Genomic DNA, 19528 nt, shown 5'->3' with positions numbered 1-19528 from the left:
GCTTTGCTGCAAGCCATTCTTCCGTCCAGCATACACATTGAGCGATAGAGCAATGCCACGCACTGCACCAGAACACAGTGGCTATGGCATGGACTCAAATATAAAAGAACCTGACTCCGCAGCGATACTAGGAGAAGCCTCCAAGATCGTCCATCCTGCAGTCGAAATACCTCCATGATGAAGTCATTTGGAGCTCTTGCGCTCATTGCGCAGCTCGCTTCTGTCTCTGCTACTCCACTGATCCCACTGCCAACATGTTTGTTGATCAACCCTCTACTGCGGGTCCTCCGACAAGATGCTTCAGCGACCTCATTTTGCTCAAGCTACCTTTCAATCGCGACCGTGACTAGCACCGCAACCGCAACCGCAACCCCAGCATCAATCACTGCGTCCACCAGCACCACCACGACGCTGCCAGTCGCAACGATCGTATCATCAACTACGACAAGCACCACAACAACACTTCCTACCGTCACTTCGGTTGTACCTGAGACTACCTTTACAACCACGACTTTGGACCAGGTATGCAGGAACTTATTATCTTTCTTATTCCGTCGAAACCACGCATCAATACAAGCTGACACTTATCATCTTCAGGTGACTTTCGTTGTGCCTGAAACGACGTCGACGACGACTACTCTCGATGTAGTGACTGTTACGAATACTGCCAGCGAGACCACGGTGAGTCCCTGTTCCTATCTCCTTTTGGCTGAAGCTGACATATCCCGCTCAAGACCACTGTGTTGTCCTTCACGACAAACTCGCGATCGACGGGGGTCACGACCGTTACTTCTACTAGCCTTTCTGCAACCGCCTTCACATGTGCAACTGGTGCAGGTCAGCTTGCCGCCTTTACGCCTGGGGCACAAGCTGTTGCTGCCCGAGCCATTGGCATTTCTGTTGCCATTGTACCTACGCCAACAGCTCTCCGTGGTCTGCTCGCTCCTGCCATCTCCAATGCTTGCTCGTGCTTGCAGATCCCTACTCCAAGCACTACGGTCACAACTACTAGAACTCTCGCACCAGGTAGGCAAGCTCCACATACATGATCGGCGGCAGCGGCTAACATTTCATAGGAACCGTTACTACAACGAACACCATCACCGAGTCACCATCGACAACTGTCACCAGCACGCGGACCAATACGATCACTGAATCACCAACAACTATTATAACTTCTACTCAGACCATCGTGGTCACCGAGTCGCCAACCACTACTGTGACCAGCACGCAGACCAATGTCATAACCGAGTCCCCATCAACAACGATGTGAGATTACTCCACTCTATGTCACATCATACGCATATGCTGACAACGCTTGTCCAGTACTACCACTACCACGAGCATCGTGTCAGAATCCAGTACTTTCACCCAAGCCCTCCCACCCATTACTTCAACAACGACAGTCCTAGTGATCCAACCCACTCCCTCGACTTATCCAGGACTCAGGACCTACGAATACAGAAACAACCTCAACTTCAACAATCCAAACCCCGGAGAAGACGTAACACTTTACAACAATCGCAACTTCCTCAGCACAGGCATCACACAAGACGTGAACGGGATCAGTTCTCGCGGCGGCCTTAATTGCAACGTCCCCGGCGCAGGCTTCAAAGACTGCACACAGCTATCCCTCGTCTACCAAGGTTTCCTTTACGCCCCCATCACAGGAACCTATACCCTCTCCGTCCCAGAGGGAGGCGTAGCAGTCGATAATTACTTCGGAGTATGGAGTGGGCCAACAGCATATGCGTCCTACAACAACGGCAATGCAGATTTTGTCGCCCGCAGAGAAGGCGATGGGAGAGGTGGCGTGAATCAGAATGGTGGCTCCTCGCAGCTCAGATTGATCGCTGGACAATACTTTCCAGTGACGTTCATTTTTATCAATGGAGGTGGGCCTGGATCTGTGGAGTTTCGTGTCACGACTCCGGGTCAGCCTACTACTGCTAGTACGGCTGGGCTTTTTATTCCTGCGTGTATTGGGAATAATCCTTTTTCCAATAGGCCTTGAGAGGAAAAACCATGGAGGTGTTGGGATTTTTTGGGATTTAGCGAGATGTATAAGATCATGAGCATATTTTGCAGCAATGAAAATATTTGCATGTCAAGCTTATCTCACGGATGGGTTTCCAAAATTTTCTTATGCCTCTGCAACATTGCTTACTCGTGATCGAAACATCCATCTCAACCCAGGAGCTGCTTTTCGCTCAGTTCATGTCAACACAGGAATTTGAGTACATTCGACGGGGCTGAGGGAGCAATGAAAAGGGGACAACAACGAAGAATGGAGGGCTCGCTGGCGCAGCGGTCATGTGTCAGAGCCGTGACTGGGAATCTGGAGCCAGTGTGAGAAAATTGGAAGATCATTTCCAATGACTTTGTTTGAGAGCTCTGTAAGCTACATGTACAGTACATCAATGCCCTCTGCAAGCGTGCCCATATCTGCTCGTGACGGTCTTCGCTGCGGATTATCGCGCGCACGTCAAGGAGTCAGATTTCAGCTTGCAAGCACAACTTTTCCTCTTGATTGTTGACATCTTGAAGTTCATTCAAAACGTCCTTCGCCAATCGCGCTCGCCATTCCATTTCGCCCGCCGCCTTTGCCCCTCAAGCCAACTCCTCAATCCTCCTCGTCCTCTTCAGAATCGACTTGGAAAAGGGGCGGATCGAATCTGGTGCCTGCGATGAATACAATGCTCTCAAACAATGGAACCCGCTCGTCGAAGATCTGGGGTGACTTGAGCCAAATCTCCATAGCAGATCTTGTAACAGATGCCATGAACGAAATCACATCCGTCTCATTCCCCGGCAACGTGCAATGTTGCAGGTCTCTGCGGTGAAGGAAATCACCAAGAGCCAACTTTTCTGCGCTGAAATGGCCAAGGTAACGGAACACAAATTCCGCTAAGAGCACATGGCAGGAGCGCCCAGGACAGAGATGTGAGAGAATGTGGATGCCGTAGATGAGGCTCCACTCGGGGCCAACTGAGTCGGGAAGGTGAACCAGTGAAAGAGATCCGAAGCGATCGTTGAATAGCTCTGTGACTCGTTGCAGGCGATCGATCAGGGGAAAGTCGTCTGTGGTTGTATCCCTGATGGTATTGTCGGGAAGGCCTAGGAGCCAAGTGTAGACGGTCATTAGCCATAAGATGCGCGCGGCATGCTGACCTTTCTTGGGTACTTGGTCCAAAACATCTTTCAAGTTGTCAACGCTCACGTCTGGTTCGAAGAAAGATATGAGGTACTCTGCCGTGAGCTCTGTCTCGCCCCTTGTGATGAGTTTGAGCCAGCGAGGATTCAGCCATTTGAGGCGATTTCGATTCTCGCGTTCGTCGAGGCAGAAACCTGCGATACTGCTGACGACCATCGAGCCGAACTCGGGCCCGGTCGTCTTCTTGGACCCGATATCGTTCCTGGCAAGTTGAGGAACGAGCTCGTCCACACGAGGCTGCGCGGTCTGGGCTTGAGCACGGGTTTTCCGCTTCTTTCGTGATGCTTGCGGGGACACTTCATACTCGTCATCTGACTGGGCTCGTTTGCGGGATCTGACAATGCTCCTGTTAGGCTGAGCCACGACCTGGTCCGCTGTAGGCAGCAGGCCTGACTTTGTGGCATCTTTGTTGGCATCTCGACGTGCTCTGAAGAGTCCTTTGAACTCGTCCATATCCTTCTTATTCTTGATGTCCAAAGCTCTGGCACGTTTTTCAAGCGCCGTGTTGAGTCTACCGCCGGCCGTGTTTCCGATCCTGTCGCCGGTCAATGGGGATTGACCAGCTGGTCTGTTGAGTGGCGATCTGTTAATGCGGGCTGCCAACTCGTTGTTCGAAAACCATTCGGCGACTTGAATGAGCTCATCGTCTTCAAGCTCTCTGTTTTCATGGTACAGTCTCGAAGCCTCTCTCCAAGTGAGAGCCCTTGGTAGCATCTTGACCTGCTCTGAACGAATGTTGCTTGCCTTGCGAGATCGAGAGAATCGAGGGCTATGATCGCTATTATAGCATGTACCACTGGAAGACCTGTTTGCTGTAGGGATTCATCGAAGCGACAAGTATTATCCAGAGCAAGCGAATCTTTGTGCTTGGTAACAGTCGCGTTGCTTCATGTCAAACGGTCCCATTGTCACTGATCTTCGAGAGAACGAAGGTCGACCAAGACCCGATTTCCAGCAGCAAGCAATGTCAATGGACAAAGCGCGGAAGTTTCCTGATGTTCGGGCGTATTTGTTGGTGATCATACTGTCGAGGTCTAGAGAGCAGCGAAAATCATGGCATCCTCGAAGGAAAGCGGTAAAAGAGGGAGAAATTCGAATCCCTTCCGAGCAGCCTTGAAGATAGTAATGCTCTGTGCAACTTCCACCTAGATTGCTGCGTCCGTTCATGATTGTCTACCCTTCTTTTCGTTATGCGACCACTCCTCACTCCTAAAATTCAACCAGCACAATTCTGTAGGCTTCAACCTCCTCTACCGAAATGCTTAGCCGGAATTCGTTAAGTAGCAAGAACTGCAGCCCCAAATGGTTTAGCTCTGGCAAGGGAAATCCGCCGGGCAGCAATCTGAAAACCGTAACCAACAAGGTATGCTTTGCCCATGGGCTCGAGTACTTCCTCGCCCCTCGTATCTCTGCACTCACGAGGCATATCCAAGGCACCCTGTGTTGCGAGGCGAGATAGCAACGAATGTTATTGTTTGCGAGTTTCGGTTTTGCTGTCCATCTACAACTAGGAAGGTTAAGTGCCTCAGTACGGAAGCGATCTTTCGCCAAGGTGAGGAAAGGAGGCAGGCGCGAAATAGTAGACGCCGTGGCAACTGTCGCGAACAGACGTATAGAGCGCATGGGTTCCGTGCTTCGAGAAGTGTACTTTCCGACGTAGATTGTAGTGCGGGTGAAGTTGCTCTTAGCGTTGTCAGCACAGGCTGCATAGCGGTGAAGTGCCACCAAGGCATCAAGTTATTGCTCAGATCACATCGTGGCAGCCCTCTCCTTCGCCCGGGCTTCGCCGCCTCACCGCTTCCAGGCAGGCATCGTCAAAGATGGACCTTGATGAAGACCAGTCAGTCTTCATCAAGGTAGAACCCACCACAAGAAGAACAGTCCTGTTGAAAAGTTCAAGTACGCAATCATGTCCATCATCTCCTCTACCCATGCCTATTATGACTTGAACGCCTCTATTACTCCCTTCAAACGCCATCGCACACCAAAACGCATATCGTCTCATCTATGCAACAGCAGCCATCGTCGAACCACAAGCGGTTAACTCTCGCCGTGTTCCGTCGAGGCCGAATCGAACCATCATCACAACAACAACACACGCCCTGGCCCACAAATGCTCGAATCGAACCCCATAGCATCCCATTAATACCCGTGTATCGCAAGAAAGCAGAAAGTAACACGCTCGTAGCATGACCAGCAAAAAGAAAAGATCAAGAAAATGCTCCTATGCACCCATCGCCGACAGATGCTCCCACCGAAGGGCATCTGAAAAGAGGAAGATTCATTCTTGGGGGTATACTTGCAAAGTGGAAGAACATTCCAAGCAATGTGTCGTGAGGTATTGTCTTCGCCATCTAGTGTTGTGGCATCTATCGCGGAGTTCCAACAAATCGGTCTAGTCGAATTCGAGGGCGTGCTTCGGTCCTCAGTTGTGTAAAGGTATGTCATATCGTTCGTAACTTGCTTGCCAGGGCTTATTGATTTCGATCGGAGAAAAGGCCGTGAGAGACTGGTGACATATTCTACCAGCCGATGGGGGTTCAATGTCTCCGGCGGAAAATAGCTGTGTTTCACACGATCCGTTGCGGCACAATTTCGCCCAGGGGGGCAACTGGCCAGCTCAGAGCCTTCGCGAAAGTCGGATACAAGATGCCTTTCGGCTATCCGGCAGCCCTTACGGTAGCAGTGCTCTCCGTCGAACTCTCGCTCAAACTGCGCTCGTCCATGCTCGCCGCGGCAGCCTCGGCAGCTTTTCGTTGTGCAACTACTTCTCGAGCATAGAATTCAACGAGCATAGTTCCGTAGGCCTCGATCTCCTCTACAGGAATGCTAAGCCGGAAGTCGTTAAGCAGCAAGAACTGCAACTCGAGATGGTTGAGCTCTGGCAGGGGAAGTCCGCCCACCTGGAAAGTCAGTTAGCTAAGATTCTCGATCGTGTTCCAGCAAATCCACGTATGGTGGCACAGCTGGACGCCCTGTTTCAGAGCGACGATATGACGATGATGTGAGAGTTACTCACTTTGGCATATCTCGAATTTGTATAGAAGATGTCAGAAAAGAATTTGCTGGCGCAAGTAACCCCAGCAATGACGAGCCGGTGGATGTTGAAGCTGTCCACGACAAAAAAGTGTGAAAGATTATATGGGTCAATGTTTCCAGCAGCCGACAGTTCTGCAGGTATCGATGGCGAGTCCGTATCCGGTTGATTAGGTCTGCTGTGGGGTGTGCCTGGAATACCTCGCTCTTGAGGCTTCTCCATACCGCCAGAGTATGGAGGGGTTGCTTGCTGGGTCCCACTGGGCGTCGTGGCCGTCACTCCTTCCATGCCATCCGAACTCAGTGAGGCTGACGAATCATTTCTGCTGCCTTGTGCTTCGACAGCTTGTTTGTTCGCCTCTCGCAAGGACTGCATCGGGCCCGCGTTGACGCGTTCCGTCATTCTGTCGAAGTACACCAATAGGCTCAAGAATACCTCATAGCTGGTGGGACAATACTTATTAATCCGGCTCAAGTAACTCAAGATTGTTATGCTCGGCACGTTCTTGCCATGAAAAGCCAACACACTTGTAGTCTGCTGGTTCAGATGCGAAGCTTCGCTAATCGAGGGCGGTGCGCGGTGCAGATGCTCGTGCTGCCTGTCATTCGTGGTGGTAATTTTGGTGAGGAGGCCAGCGACCATTTCAATAATGTGCTCGACCTTCATCTCACTGATTTCGTATTGTGGGCTATCATCCTCCGTCGCTCTTGAACGCGAGCGGCTCCTGCTGCGAACTTCGGAGAAGTCTGCCATGTTCTCGCAAGCAAAGCTCTGAATGTGCTGAAGATCGCGCACTTTGATCTTCCGTGGTCGCGATGAGCGCCCCGATGGCGTCGATGGCGCGCTATCCGTCGGTGCACCTGTTTGAGACTGATCGGCCTCTGGGGGCACGGCCGCCGCGTTAGCAGCTAGTGGTGGGCTTGGTGGCTCTGCTGCGTTCTGTCTCGATGACGCCTGCGAAGGCGCCCTTGTATCTTCTGGTCGAACATTGTAGCTCGCCGGGGCTGCAGAAGAGCTGGTGGCTCTCTGCACAGAATCGGTCATTCGCTCGACTCGCTCCTCGCCGCCAGGGGATCGCGAGCGGCTCCGTTTCGATGTCGGTGCGGGGTTTGGGGTGGGCGCTGTTCGAGGCGCTTCTCGGTAGGCGCTGTGCTGTGGATGGTCGTGTGTGGTCGCGTGGGGATGTCCGAAGAACGAATTCACGGCATCGAGGACGACTGATCCCATGCTGGGGCCTTGGACGTTTGGATAGGTTGCTATGCTGGGTAAGATCAGTCGCAGTGTTCGCGATGGCGGTGCTGCGCGAGCGCGCGCGGGACGTGGGTCTGTGGGTGAACAGGGTGGAGTAGGCGATATGCTTCAGTGCCGGCTGGCGGTGATGTGAGCGGCGGGGTGTGGTGGTGAGAGTACCACGGCGCTGGCTGAGCGTGTGGAGTGAAGTGAAGTGAAGGAGCAACGCGTGCCCGTGGTGCCAAAGGTGCGGCGCGGCAAGATCGACCCTGCGCATGTCATCGGCAGCAACGACGCGTGCCGATGGGCAGGCAGGCGGGCTGCCGGGACGATGTGGTGGCCGCGTCGATAGAGCTCCGGTGTGCAAACTCTCTCCAGCAGCAATGAAACACGGCTACGCACCTGAATCAACCATGTCGGTCGGGCTCGCGATCCAGCGCTGTGCTCAAAGTCAATTGGACAGCCGCCGCAGTGCGTACGCTTCTGCACTGATGGCGATGGCGATGGTGGCCGGGCGGAAAGCGGAGGCGGCGTGATGTGTGGCAGCAAGAAGGAAGCAGAGCTGGTATGGGAGATGAAGACCGAGCATCATGGTCTGGAAGATCTGCGAGCAAGGCTTCGCTGCGCCAAGGCCCTGCTTCAACGACGCTCACCAGCAGCTCGGCGCCTCTCAGGATTACACTTCGCACTTCTTTAGCGCGCGCTGCATCCATCGGTATTTTGAGATCGCTTCACGTTCGATACCCGGCTGTCCCACGACGCATGGACGAGGCATGCCTGCCCTCCCGCCGCATCGAGCTTCAGACGTGCTTCGTCTGCCCTCCTGTTTGGGCACGTCAAAAGGAGGCGATGACGCTGTCGCAGCGTAATCAGCAAGGCGACAAGACGTCCACTAGCAATGCGCTATGCGCTAAGCAGCATGCAGGGATGTCGGTGAGCATCGGGCCACGACGCTCATTGGTACGAACGCTTCTTCACAAGCCAGAGGTCCAGTCGCGCCATCCCTATTCGTCCTCCGACACGCAACAACTCTCTCCACTAGCCGTTCACTTGTGTTCCCCTAGGTGGACGGCAACGGCCGTATCAGCCGTACTCTTGCCGCCAATTGACCTCTCCTGCATGAGATGGAGCCATGCGTGCTCTTTCAACCCTCGTATCTCTGCCTTGCGTAATGCTGCTGAGGCACGCTGTCTCGAGAAGCGAGGTAGGCGCGGAGTTGAGGTCGCGACGAGAGATCACATTGTGTCGATGTCTCTCAGTGTCCGTTTTGCTGTCTGAGGCAAGCCATGTAGTAGCGTTGCTACCTGTCATATTGCTAGAAAAACAGAGCTACCTATCGACGAATACATCATCAGCGGCTGCCGACCTCGGGCCATTACAGCAAGGTTGCTGCGAGATTGTGCCATTTCGAGATTCCATCTAGACCGTTCTATAGGCCCAGCGGCACAGTGGCGGCAACACGAGCACGAAACGACCCAGACGAGGGCAAAAAGTTGGAGAGCGAGGAATGTGGTAGCTGCCGGAGCTGGACGTGCTCCATAGATCTTGTACTATACAAGTCCTGGCGTAACCGCACTACCGCTGCATGCCCTGGTGGCGCAAGCGGTACTCTATGCATACAGGTTTGTGTCATCGCATCGTGTCTTTATGGCTTGTCTGTTCCCGGACCTTCGTAATTCCTGTCAGGCAGGTACAGGTGCCGCACAGCACCTTTGGCCGTGAGCACAACCATTCGAATTACACCACCTGAACTGCCGTCCCACTTGATTGCCTCCTTCAATGAGCCCTTGACAAACTCAATGCCTTCCTCTTCAGTCATGCCCTCTTTCCAGTTCGCGTCTGTGTAGCCATAGATGTATGTCGAACCTGAACCGGCAATGGCAAATGCCTGCTTGTGCAGCGATCCGCCCAACGGAATCTGGTATACCTGCCCTCCGTGTCGTGGATCCCAACCAGCGATGATGATGCCTGCGCTCAGCATGTCCTTATTCTCATAACACAGCTCTTGAAACAGTGCTGCTGCGGTCTGTGTGGTAGGCGCTTCATCGTTCGTGATGCCGTATGTGCTGAGGTGGTATTGAACGATGTCGGCGACGGCTTGTGTGTCTGCGGCGGAACCTGATCGGCAGCACCAGATCGTGTCGTGGACTTGCGTGAGTTTGTCCGTCACTCGGTTGGCAATGTATGCGCCTGTGGTTGTGCGGGAGTCGGCGCCGAGGATGACACCGTCCTTGAAGTTGATGGCCATGATGGACGTTCCGAGGTTGACCTCGCCGGACTTGAGGTGGTTCATATCGATGTGGATGCCATCTGTATAGCAACCGTCAGTCGGTGATGGCGATCAATCGCAACTGCTCGCATTCACTTACCCTCGCCCAGCGAACCCGTTTGGTTAATCATTTTGGCGTTGCTGTCGTGTGTCGGATGTTAAGGGGCTTGATGACCAGGAAGCGTGAGTGTGCGGCGTGGAAGCGTCGAGATGGAGTGGTGCCAGTGTTTGGTGAAGTCGTGCCTGATGCACTTGTCTGAGGCAGGCACGAGATGCGCGTCAAGCTTCGAGGTCCAAGCTCGCCGCGACTTTTGCTCCACAGTCCGTGCCACAATATGCCATCACCAACACAACGCCCATGGCTGATGAGTACGACATCGACAACGAGGACGAAGTGCGCCACGACCGACCAAATGACACTCATTTGACACTTGTACAATATCTCGGCCACCCCAAAATCCATCGCTACACGTTCCTGGCTTTGCTCGCCACAACGATTGCTATTGCCAACGTGGACAATCTCCGTACAGCATGGCGAACCTTCTGCCATGGCTTCGGCTTCCTTTCTATCTAAGCGCCGCCGCTGTCAGTCTGGGCGGTGGTGCTTTGTACTATTTTCAAAAGTAAGATCCTTCGAACGCTGAATGGCTGAAGCGAGTATGCTGATGGCTTGTCAGCGAAATCATATATCCCCGGAACTTGCCTCCTGGAACCAGAACAGAAGTACCTAAGCCGCCTCAGTTCGGTATTGAAGACTATGAAGAGTTGTCGATACCCACGCCAGATGGCGAAACATTGCATGCCTTCCTTGTGCGGCCAGCGAACAAGGCACAGGCAAGACCAATCACGATCCTCAGCTTCCACGGCAATGCAGGAAACATTGGCCATCGACTGCCGATTGCCAAGGTACTGGCGCATGATCTTGGATGTACCACGGTGATGCTGGAATACCGTGGATATGGTCTATCCACTGGCAACCCGAACGAGAAAGGCCTGGTGATTGATGCTGCAACGGGTCTGGACTACATCCGCAACCGTGAAGATCTCAAAGGAAACAGCATCATGGTCTATGGTCAAAGTTTAGGCGGTGCCGTAAGCATCGATCTCGTCACCAAGAATAAGGGCACTGGTGACATCAAAGGCCTCATCTTGGAGAACACATTCCTGAGCATAGCAAAGATGATTCCCAAGGCTGTTCCTATCGCCAAGTATTTGACACCGCTCTGCCACGAGTATTGGAGAAGCGAAGAGATGATTCCACAAATCACAGATGTCCCAATACTGTTTCTGAGCGGTCTAAGGGACGAAATCGTGCCGTGAGTGATCTCAAAAACAGCTTCGCTGTAATGCGCTAACAGCGTGTAGGCCAGAGCATATGAAGGAGCTCTTCAAGCTGGCTCGGACTCCACGAGTAATGTGGAAAGAGCTGCCGTACGGCGACCACAATGCGACTGTGGCTGAACCTGGCTACTTTCAGAACATTGAAGAGTTCATCAGGAAGTACGTGTCGTCGTCTTGATTGGGCACGGCGCTGTATTGAGTGTGAGGTTCAATGCCAAGAATAGCACTCTACCAGCTTACACGTACAACCCGGGCACCGGAGACCGCATTGCAGTCATGACCAACATCGACGCACCTTCGAGATTGTCGTGCTCTCTATATTGAAAGAAGTTCCATCATGCCTGCCGCCCACGTATCGGCTCAGCCAAATACTCACACTGGCCGACAATGTTAGGGCTTCTTTCAGGGTAGTAGTACGCTTTGTTTAGGAGTCTTTGATTTGTTGTAGCCCATCCTTTGGTCTAAACCTCGGCATGCGGAACAATGCATTGTTTCGACCTACTTATGGCTGCAACGCTCTCAGAAAATATGCCTTCCGCCTCTCAAGCTTTCCAGCTTGCATCTTCGAGATCACACCATCTCCAACATCAGCGCTGTCAATTCGCTGGTCGAATTGCACATCTGTTACTCAAGTCCAATCACAGGAACGACAGAGAATATCATAGCACGAACTAAACACAATCATGTTCGGCATTAGAAAATCTTCTCCGGAACCTGTGTGGACGCCATCGGGAGCCTCCTCGGGCAAAGAGGCTCTTCCACCGGCAGTGGTAGATGTGGTGCTGCGTTGCTGGGATGATCATCAGGAAAGCTGGAAGAAATCTAGTGATGCATTGACAGACTGGTTAAACGAACGATGGGCCAAGACTGGGTTTCAAGTATCCCAAGAAACGGTATGTTTTACTTTGCGTGCTGCAGGGAGGGATGCCAGAATGGGGATTCCTGACTGTAAGGGTGGGAGATTCTTGCGTGAGAGCATCGAATGGGTGTATTAGATCAGGCGAGTGAGTTCGCCAGCACAGATTCTAGTGCTGCCCCCAGAGGGTTACAAGGGCATTGGTAAGAAATACGACTGCCGAGTATACACTTCAAAAATAATGATATTTGCTGCTTTTACATGCATACCCCACAGTGCGCACCGGCGATCAACACCATCACTACTCAGCGATACATGCTTGATCCGAGCATCATAGACCATACAGCGGCTGTCCTTCCACTCGAAAAACAAAAACTACTCCACCACGTCAGCGTGGTTTATACGAAACGAATTGTCCTCGCATCGGTACCTGCTCCAGAGACTTCTTTGTCCGTTACCCATTGTTGCCCCAATCACGAGGTACCTGGCGCAGTGCAGTCCTTCTCTTTGTCCTGTCTTTTGCCTCTTTGCATCGCAACCCACAACCTTGCGGCACAATCGATCCCAGATTAATCCACCTACATCTACACGTTTCGAAAGCACTAAAAGTTTACACTACAAAAAACAAAACCAGTTCACCATACCACATCCAACAATACACTCACAGCTCAGCAATCATGAAGACTCTCACAACCCTCCTCCCCACCCTCCTCTTCACCCTCGCCACCGCCCAAGGCCCGGATCAAGACTTCCAATACTCTGCCGCCTGCGGCGCCAAAAACCCCGCCGTCAACCAAGCCATCGCAGCCTTCTGCTACAAAAAGGACAAAGCAGGCAACTACGCCGATACCATCACCTGTCCCGGCTCGCGCTCCGAAGCGGGCGTCGTGAAAGAAGGTATTCGAGCCAAAATTACAGGAAATTGTGCCCCGAAGCAATGGGTTCCGGGCAAGTTTTGTTTGTTGCAGTTTCATTATATTTGTGCGACAGGTGATGCGAAGGGTATGGGTACGGGGACGTATGGGACGAATGGGTGTCAGAAGTGGACTTTGGAGGAGGCTACACCGAATGTTCCGGATATTTTGGGGGCTTTTGGGTTGGGGAAGAGGGGTGAGGAAGGGGAGGATTGGGACTGGGATTTTGAGGGAGGAGATGAGGAGGATTGGATTTTTGTGATAGGAGAAGAATCCGAATAGCTGTCGCGCCATGTTACACTTTTTCGAAGATTATACTGTTAGGTGTTCTGTTACAATTCTCGATGTGAGCCATCGAGGCTCACAGCTTGACCTGAGATGTTTTCGCTCATTGGCCCGGCCAAGAATAACACAAGATTACCGACCTCGTAGAATCGTGGCGGAGGTACTTTTGCGTCAGGTGCATCCTTCGCAGATCTTTCTGTCTTAATGAGTGCGGTCATGTGAGATTTCGCTTCTTCGTAGGGTTTTGCAGAGTCTTGACTTTCGGGGTTTGAAGCTTCGATGTCTATTAGCAATGGAGGGGGATACTCAGTGAGATGAATTCGTTCGTACTTTCTGCCGCGATCATATTAGTCCTGATAGCCGTGCCCTGGAATCGGTGAGCGATCTCTTTGGTGAAACCAGTCTAGAACTATCAGTAGGCTTTCGGCACTTGACAATAGACAGACCAACGAGTGCTTGACTTCGGCCTTCATCGCTGCCCTCGACGTTTCCTGGCACTGTGATAATCGACCCTTGGCCCGCCTCTTTCATCACATCTCCAAGTCCTTGAGTCAAGTTACTGATACCATCCAAGTCCGTTTCATCTTCACCAACCAAATTCACAAGTGCGTCAAATTTACCGCCCAAGCTATCGAACTTCTTCACTGAAGCTGCGATTATCTCCTTTGCAGTGTCCTGGTCATTGAGATCTCGTTGTTCGAATTGGAAGTGAGTTCCAAGGCCTGCGTTTAGTGAGTGATCTCGAGCATTCTTGTCGATGCCTAGGACGAGGGCATTTGCTTTGAGTAGCGTTTTGCAGATCACGACACCGAGCGGTGTAGAAGCATTAGTTACGACGCAGACTTTGTACTGCAGATTCAGCGGATTGGTTCTTTCAATGATAGACATGGTGAGAGGGTGGAGAGAAGTGGTAGCAAAGGAGAACTTGAGGCGTCGCACACGACGGGCAACAGTGCTGTATACAAAAGCGGAGTGCTCTGGCTCCTCTTCGATCGCCGTGAGGTCGCTTTTGGCAGTTAAGGTCCGGACCAAAGGTTATGCTTGTTTTCGGAAGCCGCCAGCGGGCACGCGGAGGCGAGTGAAGATCGGCAACAGCGCGCGAGTCAGGGAACACATGCAGCCAAGACTTTGAGCTCTTCTGCGTCAGTTGAGCATCGCGTCTCGAAGATCTTCTGGAGCAAGCATCAACATGGCGAAACGACCGGCAGAAGAAGCGCTCGAAGGTGCTGTCACAGACTCGCCGGCGTCGAAGAAAGCGCGCGTACAGGACGCTCCTGACGAAGATCTTCCTCCTCCACCTCCGCCAGAAGTACCAGCTTCGAGTAACGGACATGCGAATGGCGCGGCGCATAATGGAAAAGATGAGAACGATGATAACCTTGAGGATGAAGACGAGGATGAACGCACAACATCTACGCGGCTGACAGCGCCAATCGAAGGCTATTCCGATCTCTACCTCGATACGATTGCACGATCACGACTGGATTTCGACTTCGAGAAATTATGCTCCGTAACGCTCTCCAATATCAATGTGTACGCCTGTCTGGTATGTGGGAAATACTTCTCTGGGAGAGGTGCGAAGACTCCGGCATATTTCCATGCCCTAGAAGAGGGACATCATGTGTACATCAACATGGAGACAAAAAAGGTGTACGTGCTGCCTGATGGGTACGAGGTAAAGAACAAGAGTTTGGATGACATCAAATACGTGGTCGATCCTCGATTCACCCCCGAGGAGGTCAAGGCAATGGACAAAGAACCACAGCCCAAGTGGGATCTGCTGGGCCGCAAATATATACCAGGCTTCGTGGGCCTGAACAACATCAAGGCCAACGACTACTTGAACGTGGTAGTGCAAGCCTTGTCGCATGTCACGCCGCTCCGAAACTTCCTCATGCTCGAAGATCTATCATCGAAACCGGAGCTCGTGAAGCGTTTCAGCGTGCTGGTTCGCAAGATCTGGAATCCCAAAGCGTTCAAGAAGCACGTTTCTCCGCACGAGCTGATACAGAATATTTCGCTCCAATCTGGCAAGAAGTTCTCGCTCACGGAGCAGGCCGATCCGGTGGAGTTTCTCAGCTGGTTTTTGAACAACCTCCATCTCGCTCTAGGTGGCAGCAAAACCAAACCGAAGTCGTCGATTATACAGAAGATCTTCCAAGGAGCTCTCCGTGTAGAGTCTCAGGAGATTACAGCGCGAGCCGATGCTGGCGATCGTTTACGATTCGAGGACACGGCTATCAAGTCGCAACAATCACGATTTATGATTCTGACGCTTGACCTGCCCCCTGCGCCTTTGTTTCAGGACGATGTTGAGAAGAACATTATCCCACAGGCACCACTGACCACGGTGCTTCAAAAGTATAACGGTATTGTGGCACAAGAAAGGATGAACACACGAATGCGCTACCGGCTGTTGCATCCTCTACCTCCATATCTGATTATGCACGTCAAGCGTTTCCAGCCAAATAAGTTCTTGCAATCACAACGCAATCCAACGATCGTGACCTTTAATCCGCGGGCACTGGACATGAGTCCTTACGTGGAGCCGGATCCCAAACAGCACCCAATGGGGGAACCAATTGTGTACGATCTGGTTGCCAATATGACATACGAAGGTGTCAAAGTGCGCGATGATTCAGTGGAAGGTGAAGCCGAGCGAAAGGTTTGGAAAGCTCAAGTGAAAGAAGGAGGCGATAGCAACCAATGGTGGGAGATGCAAGACGACTTCCCCGTCGAGAAGGTCAATGCCGATCTGCTGGCCACGAAAGAAAGTTATGTCATGGTATGGGAACGACGAAGAGGGAAAGCAAAGGGCAAAGCATGAACGTCGTAAGCAAGAGATCGCGCTATTATCGACTGTGCAGAATTTATGTACACACAACGAGCGCTGCCGAGCTTTGCATCGCAGATCATCGCTCAAACCGTCCTCGAGCTCCCATCTGTGCGCCGGTTTCGAGGCTAGACCCTTGACCTCGGCTCATACTAGCTTGCATACCGCATACCTCATGTGCAAGAATAGAAGACCATACCTTGTATACTAATCAAGCACGCAAGCACACATACACGTAGGAACGATGGCGCAATCGCACGGATCCGGCAATGGCAAGCTCACCTTATACGTGGACCTCATTAGTCCATTTGCCTATATGGCATACTGGCTGACTAGGGTAAGTCGCGCCAGCTTCCACTCGCACTCAACTCCGCGACAATGCAATCCAGCACACACTCAGACACAATGCCTCATCCCAGCGAACACATAATCCACTTCACAAACTGCACTTCGATCAATTAACATGACTTCTTCCCTCTACAGAACTCCCCCGCCTTCACCTCCTCCCAAATCCAAATAACCTACATCCCCATCCTCCTCGGCGGCGTAATGGCAGCCTGCAACAACCAACCACCCCTCAACATAACCAACAAAAAAGACTGGATCAACCTCGAACGAACCCGCACAGCTTCCATGCTCCGCATTCCAATCTCCTCTTCCACCCCAAACCCTTTTCCGCAATCGACGGTAAACGCCCAACGCGCATTGTGTTACCTCTACTCTCAGAAATCTCAAACAGAATTGATTAAAGCTCTGGATGTGCTTTATGAAGCTTTCTGGGTTAAAAGTGTGAGTCCGATTTCGGATTTGAAGAATTTGGAGCAGATTTTGGGGAAAGTTTTCAAGGAAGAGGAGGTGAAGGAGATTTTGCAGGGGATTAAGAGTGAGGAGGCGAAAGCTACGTTGAAGAAGAATAGTGATCAGGCTTTTCAGGAGGGGTGTTTTGGGTTGCCGTGGTGGGTTGCGACGAATGGGAAGGGGGAGAAGGAGAGGTTTTGGGGAGTGGATCATGTGGGACAGGTTTTGGATCATTTGGGGGTGGAGGTCAAGGCGGAGGATGGGAGGTATAGGAGTATGTTGTAGGAGTGAGCGAGACGCTAGGGAAGAGGACAAGATCTGGTCGTTTAACGTTGATTGTCCAATGTACATGATCTACGCACAGGTATCAGAACACAAAACGCAAGAAATGCTAGCTACGCCATGCAGTGCTGTCCCTTTGCCTAACTCTACTGTCGTAAGTAGATCTATTGCGCCTCCATGTGGTCCAAAATAGCCCTTGTGAACTGGTGTGTCGTAGCCTCACCACCCATGTCGCGTGTTCGTGTCTTGCCCTCGGCGATCACATCGTAGACGGCCTTGGAGATTCTGTTGGCGTGGTCGTCCAAGCCAAGGTGTCGCAGCATCATGCTTCCGGACAGGATAAGGGCGGTTGGGTTGGCCTGGTCCTTGCCCTTGATATCAAGACCGACGTGACGGCAACCTGGCTCGAAGACGGCAACCTCGCGACCCATGTTGCAACCTGGAACGATACCCGGGCCACCGACCAAGCCGGCACCAATGTTGGAGAGAATACCTCCGTACAGGTTAGGCATGACCATGACGTCGAATTGTTGAGGCTTGGAGACACATTGCATGGAGGCATTGTCGACGATCATGTCGTTGGTCTCAATGGTAGGATACTCCTCGCCGACCTTGCGGACAGTGTTGCGGAAGAGACCATCGGCCAGCTTCATAATGTTGGCCTTGTGGATGCAAGTGACCTTGCGGCGGTTGTTGGCGAGCGCGAAGGAGAAAGCGAACTTTGCGATGCGCTCTGACTTGGCACGGGTGATGATCTTGAGAGACTCGACGACACCTGGCACGGACTGGTGCTCCAGACCAGAGTACTCTCCCTCGGTGTTTTCACGGATGATGCACAGATCGACGTTCTTGTGCCGTGTCTCGTAGCCGGGGATGTTCTTGATGAGGACGATGGAGGCGTAGATATCGAGCTCTTGTCGGAGAGCGACGTTGAAGGACTGGTGACCGGATCTCGTCACGGGTGTGTGGAGGATACCCTTCAAGCCCAACTTGTTGCGCTTGAGCGAAGCGATGGACTCGCGGAAGAGTTCCTCGGAGTGCTTGCCGCCGGTCTCCATGCCCGACACGTCGACCTGCTCCCACTCGACGGGCACGTTGTCTGCCTTGAAAATCGTCTTGACCGACTCGGACACTTCGGCGCCGATACCATCACCTGTCACACAAGCCATTTAGCTCCACTTCGGCGCTATCAGAGCTTTGACGCTTGCTTTTGCTGGCGCATACCTGGAATCAAGGTGACTGTGTACTTGCCCCCGAACTTGGTGGGCTTGAAGATGTCCGAGGAGACCGTCGCGTATGCTGTTGTAGGCTGTCAGACTATGCATTGTCCTGCGTCTTGGTGGTATTGGGCGCGGTTCGCGTACATCGTGCGGCGACAGACGGGCATTGTGCCGAGAGCGCATTGCTGCGGAGGGCCTGCGTGCGGCGTGTGGTCAGCGGTGTGCACAGTGTTGCTCGGTACTCAGGATCGCGCTCACCTGGACGGCGTGTCGGGAGAACATGATTGCGGCGAGGGAGGCAGGCTGGTGCAGAGATGCGAGGACAGCAGAAAGCTTTGGTGGTTTGACTTCCATCACAAGCCGTCGAGCCTTCCCGAGCTCGGATGCATGGCCAAGCCTGGTTGGTTAGTCCCGTCACAACCCGTGAACTTCCACGGAACCTCACCATCCAAGACTCCTTCTCCGAGCAACCTCACCGGCGTCTTCTATCATCACCATAACGACGCGTCTGCAAGACTTCTGCATTTCATGCGTAGAGCAGTGATGCACGAGACGGAGCTGGCCCCAAGCGAAATCACAGCAGCTGCCAATGCTCGCGTACTCCACCTCACGACAGCGCAGGAACATCGGAGGACCAGTAGATGAGGGTTGATCGCACGGCAGTACCGTCAGTGTGCCCACCATCGTCGTCCTAGATTGAGGCCACGAATTCACCCAGCTGCTGCGAAGCACCGCAGGAAGCAAACAATCGCTGCGGCTGCCAAGACGTCTCCAATGATGCTTAACAACTTGCCATCGAGCCTTACCCGGATACACGGCATGCCTTGTGGTCGATATGCGGAGAATAAGAAGGCACACCTGGCTGAGTGCTTGTGAGCGAGGCACAAAGGACACCAGCTCAGGCAGCAGTCTCTCCACACTCAAAGTCCTATTGATACCCATTTTGGGACTTCACCTCCTGATCCAGGCCATGTGTCGGCAGCCACATGGCAAAGGACGGCGCCGAACTCATTGTTACTTTCCCACACAGCACCACTCCATTGACCAACAGCTAGAGCGGGCCAACGCACCGGTGTGATTCCAGGAATATGGCTCCTACTGCCAGGACATGGCACCACAGCCTGTTCTCACACTATCTTGGTGGAATATGATCGGTATCTTGCCACGACATGCACTACGATTCACTCGAATTGCAATCTGTTTGATTCCCACTATAAGGACATTCGATGCACACATATGCTTGCCTCGA

General features: G+C 52.6%; 10 protein-coding genes across 10 annotated transcripts; 5 read left to right on the top strand and 5 right to left on the bottom strand.

Annotated features, from left to right (window-relative positions):
* Positions 1-177: 177 nt before the first annotated feature.
* CKM354_001262000 (uncharacterized protein) lies at positions 178-2014 on the top strand (the record flags this gene model as incomplete). The annotated part of the gene is made up of 5 exons (XM_044808142.1): positions 178-522; positions 598-681; positions 735-1026; positions 1077-1269; positions 1327-2014. The coding sequence occupies 5 exons, from the start codon at positions 178-180 to the stop codon at positions 2012-2014; spliced, it is 1602 nt and encodes a 533-aa protein (XP_044664077.1).
* A 609-nt stretch (positions 2015-2623) lies between these two features.
* On the bottom strand, positions 2624-3928 carry CKM354_001261900 (uncharacterized protein; the record flags this gene model as incomplete). The annotated part of the gene is made up of 1 exon (XM_044808141.1): positions 2624-3928. One exon carries the CDS (start codon positions 3926-3928, stop codon positions 2624-2626), a length of 1305 nt encoding a protein of 434 aa, XP_044664076.1.
* A 1946-nt stretch (positions 3929-5874) lies between these two features.
* CKM354_001261800 (uncharacterized protein) lies at positions 5875-7478 on the bottom strand (the record flags this gene model as incomplete). Its single annotated transcript, XM_044808140.1, has 2 exons — positions 5875-6117; positions 6234-7478. The coding sequence occupies 2 exons, from the start codon at positions 7476-7478 to the stop codon at positions 5875-5877; spliced, it is 1488 nt and encodes a 495-aa protein (XP_044664075.1).
* A 1648-nt stretch (positions 7479-9126) lies between these two features.
* On the bottom strand, positions 9127-9881 carry CKM354_001261700 (uncharacterized protein; the record flags this gene model as incomplete). The annotated part of the gene is made up of 2 exons (XM_044808139.1): positions 9127-9791; positions 9851-9881. 2 exons carry the CDS (start codon positions 9879-9881, stop codon positions 9127-9129), a joined length of 696 nt encoding a protein of 231 aa, XP_044664074.1.
* Positions 9882-10281: 400 nt separating this feature from the next.
* On the top strand, positions 10282-11269 carry CKM354_001261600 (uncharacterized protein; the record flags this gene model as incomplete). The annotated part of the gene is made up of 3 exons (XM_044808138.1): positions 10282-10373; positions 10428-11066; positions 11116-11269. The coding sequence occupies 3 exons, from the start codon at positions 10282-10284 to the stop codon at positions 11267-11269; spliced, it is 885 nt and encodes a 294-aa protein (XP_044664073.1).
* Positions 11270-12624: 1355 nt separating this feature from the next.
* On the top strand, positions 12625-13143 carry CKM354_001261500 (uncharacterized protein; the record flags this gene model as incomplete). Its single annotated transcript, XM_044808137.1, has 1 exon — positions 12625-13143. One exon carries the CDS (start codon positions 12625-12627, stop codon positions 13141-13143), a length of 519 nt encoding a protein of 172 aa, XP_044664072.1.
* Positions 13144-13193: 50 nt separating this feature from the next.
* On the bottom strand, positions 13194-14034 carry CKM354_001261400 (uncharacterized protein; the record flags this gene model as incomplete). Its single annotated transcript, XM_044808136.1, has 3 exons — positions 13194-13429; positions 13477-13549; positions 13597-14034. 3 exons carry the CDS (start codon positions 14032-14034, stop codon positions 13194-13196), a joined length of 747 nt encoding a protein of 248 aa, XP_044664071.1.
* Positions 14035-14335: 301 nt separating this feature from the next.
* On the top strand, positions 14336-15973 carry CKM354_001261300 (mRNA splicing protein SAD1; the record flags this gene model as incomplete). Its single annotated transcript, XM_044808135.1, has 1 exon — positions 14336-15973. One exon carries the CDS (start codon positions 14336-14338, stop codon positions 15971-15973), a length of 1638 nt encoding a protein of 545 aa, XP_044664070.1.
* Positions 15974-16223: 250 nt separating this feature from the next.
* CKM354_001261200 (uncharacterized protein) lies at positions 16224-17062 on the top strand (the record flags this gene model as incomplete). Its single annotated transcript, XM_044808134.1, has 2 exons — positions 16224-16316; positions 16463-17062. The coding sequence occupies 2 exons, from the start codon at positions 16224-16226 to the stop codon at positions 17060-17062; spliced, it is 693 nt and encodes a 230-aa protein (XP_044664069.1).
* Positions 17063-17223: 161 nt separating this feature from the next.
* On the bottom strand, positions 17224-18561 carry CKM354_001261100 (isocitrate dehydrogenase (NAD(+)) IDH1; the record flags this gene model as incomplete). The annotated part of the gene is made up of 4 exons (XM_044808133.1): positions 17224-18212; positions 18284-18358; positions 18424-18475; positions 18538-18561. The coding sequence occupies 4 exons, from the start codon at positions 18559-18561 to the stop codon at positions 17224-17226; spliced, it is 1140 nt and encodes a 379-aa protein (XP_044664068.1).
* Between the last annotated feature and the right edge of the window lie 967 nt (positions 18562-19528).

Source organism: Cercospora kikuchii, assembly GCF_019650295.1.
Source record: "Cercospora kikuchii DNA, contig_00009, whole genome shotgun sequence".
NCBI classification, from domain to species: Eukaryota; Fungi; Ascomycota; class Dothideomycetes; order Mycosphaerellales; family Mycosphaerellaceae; genus Cercospora; species Cercospora kikuchii.
Note: the sequence above shows the minus strand (reverse complement) of the source record. Positions and strands in the feature narration are given on the sequence as shown.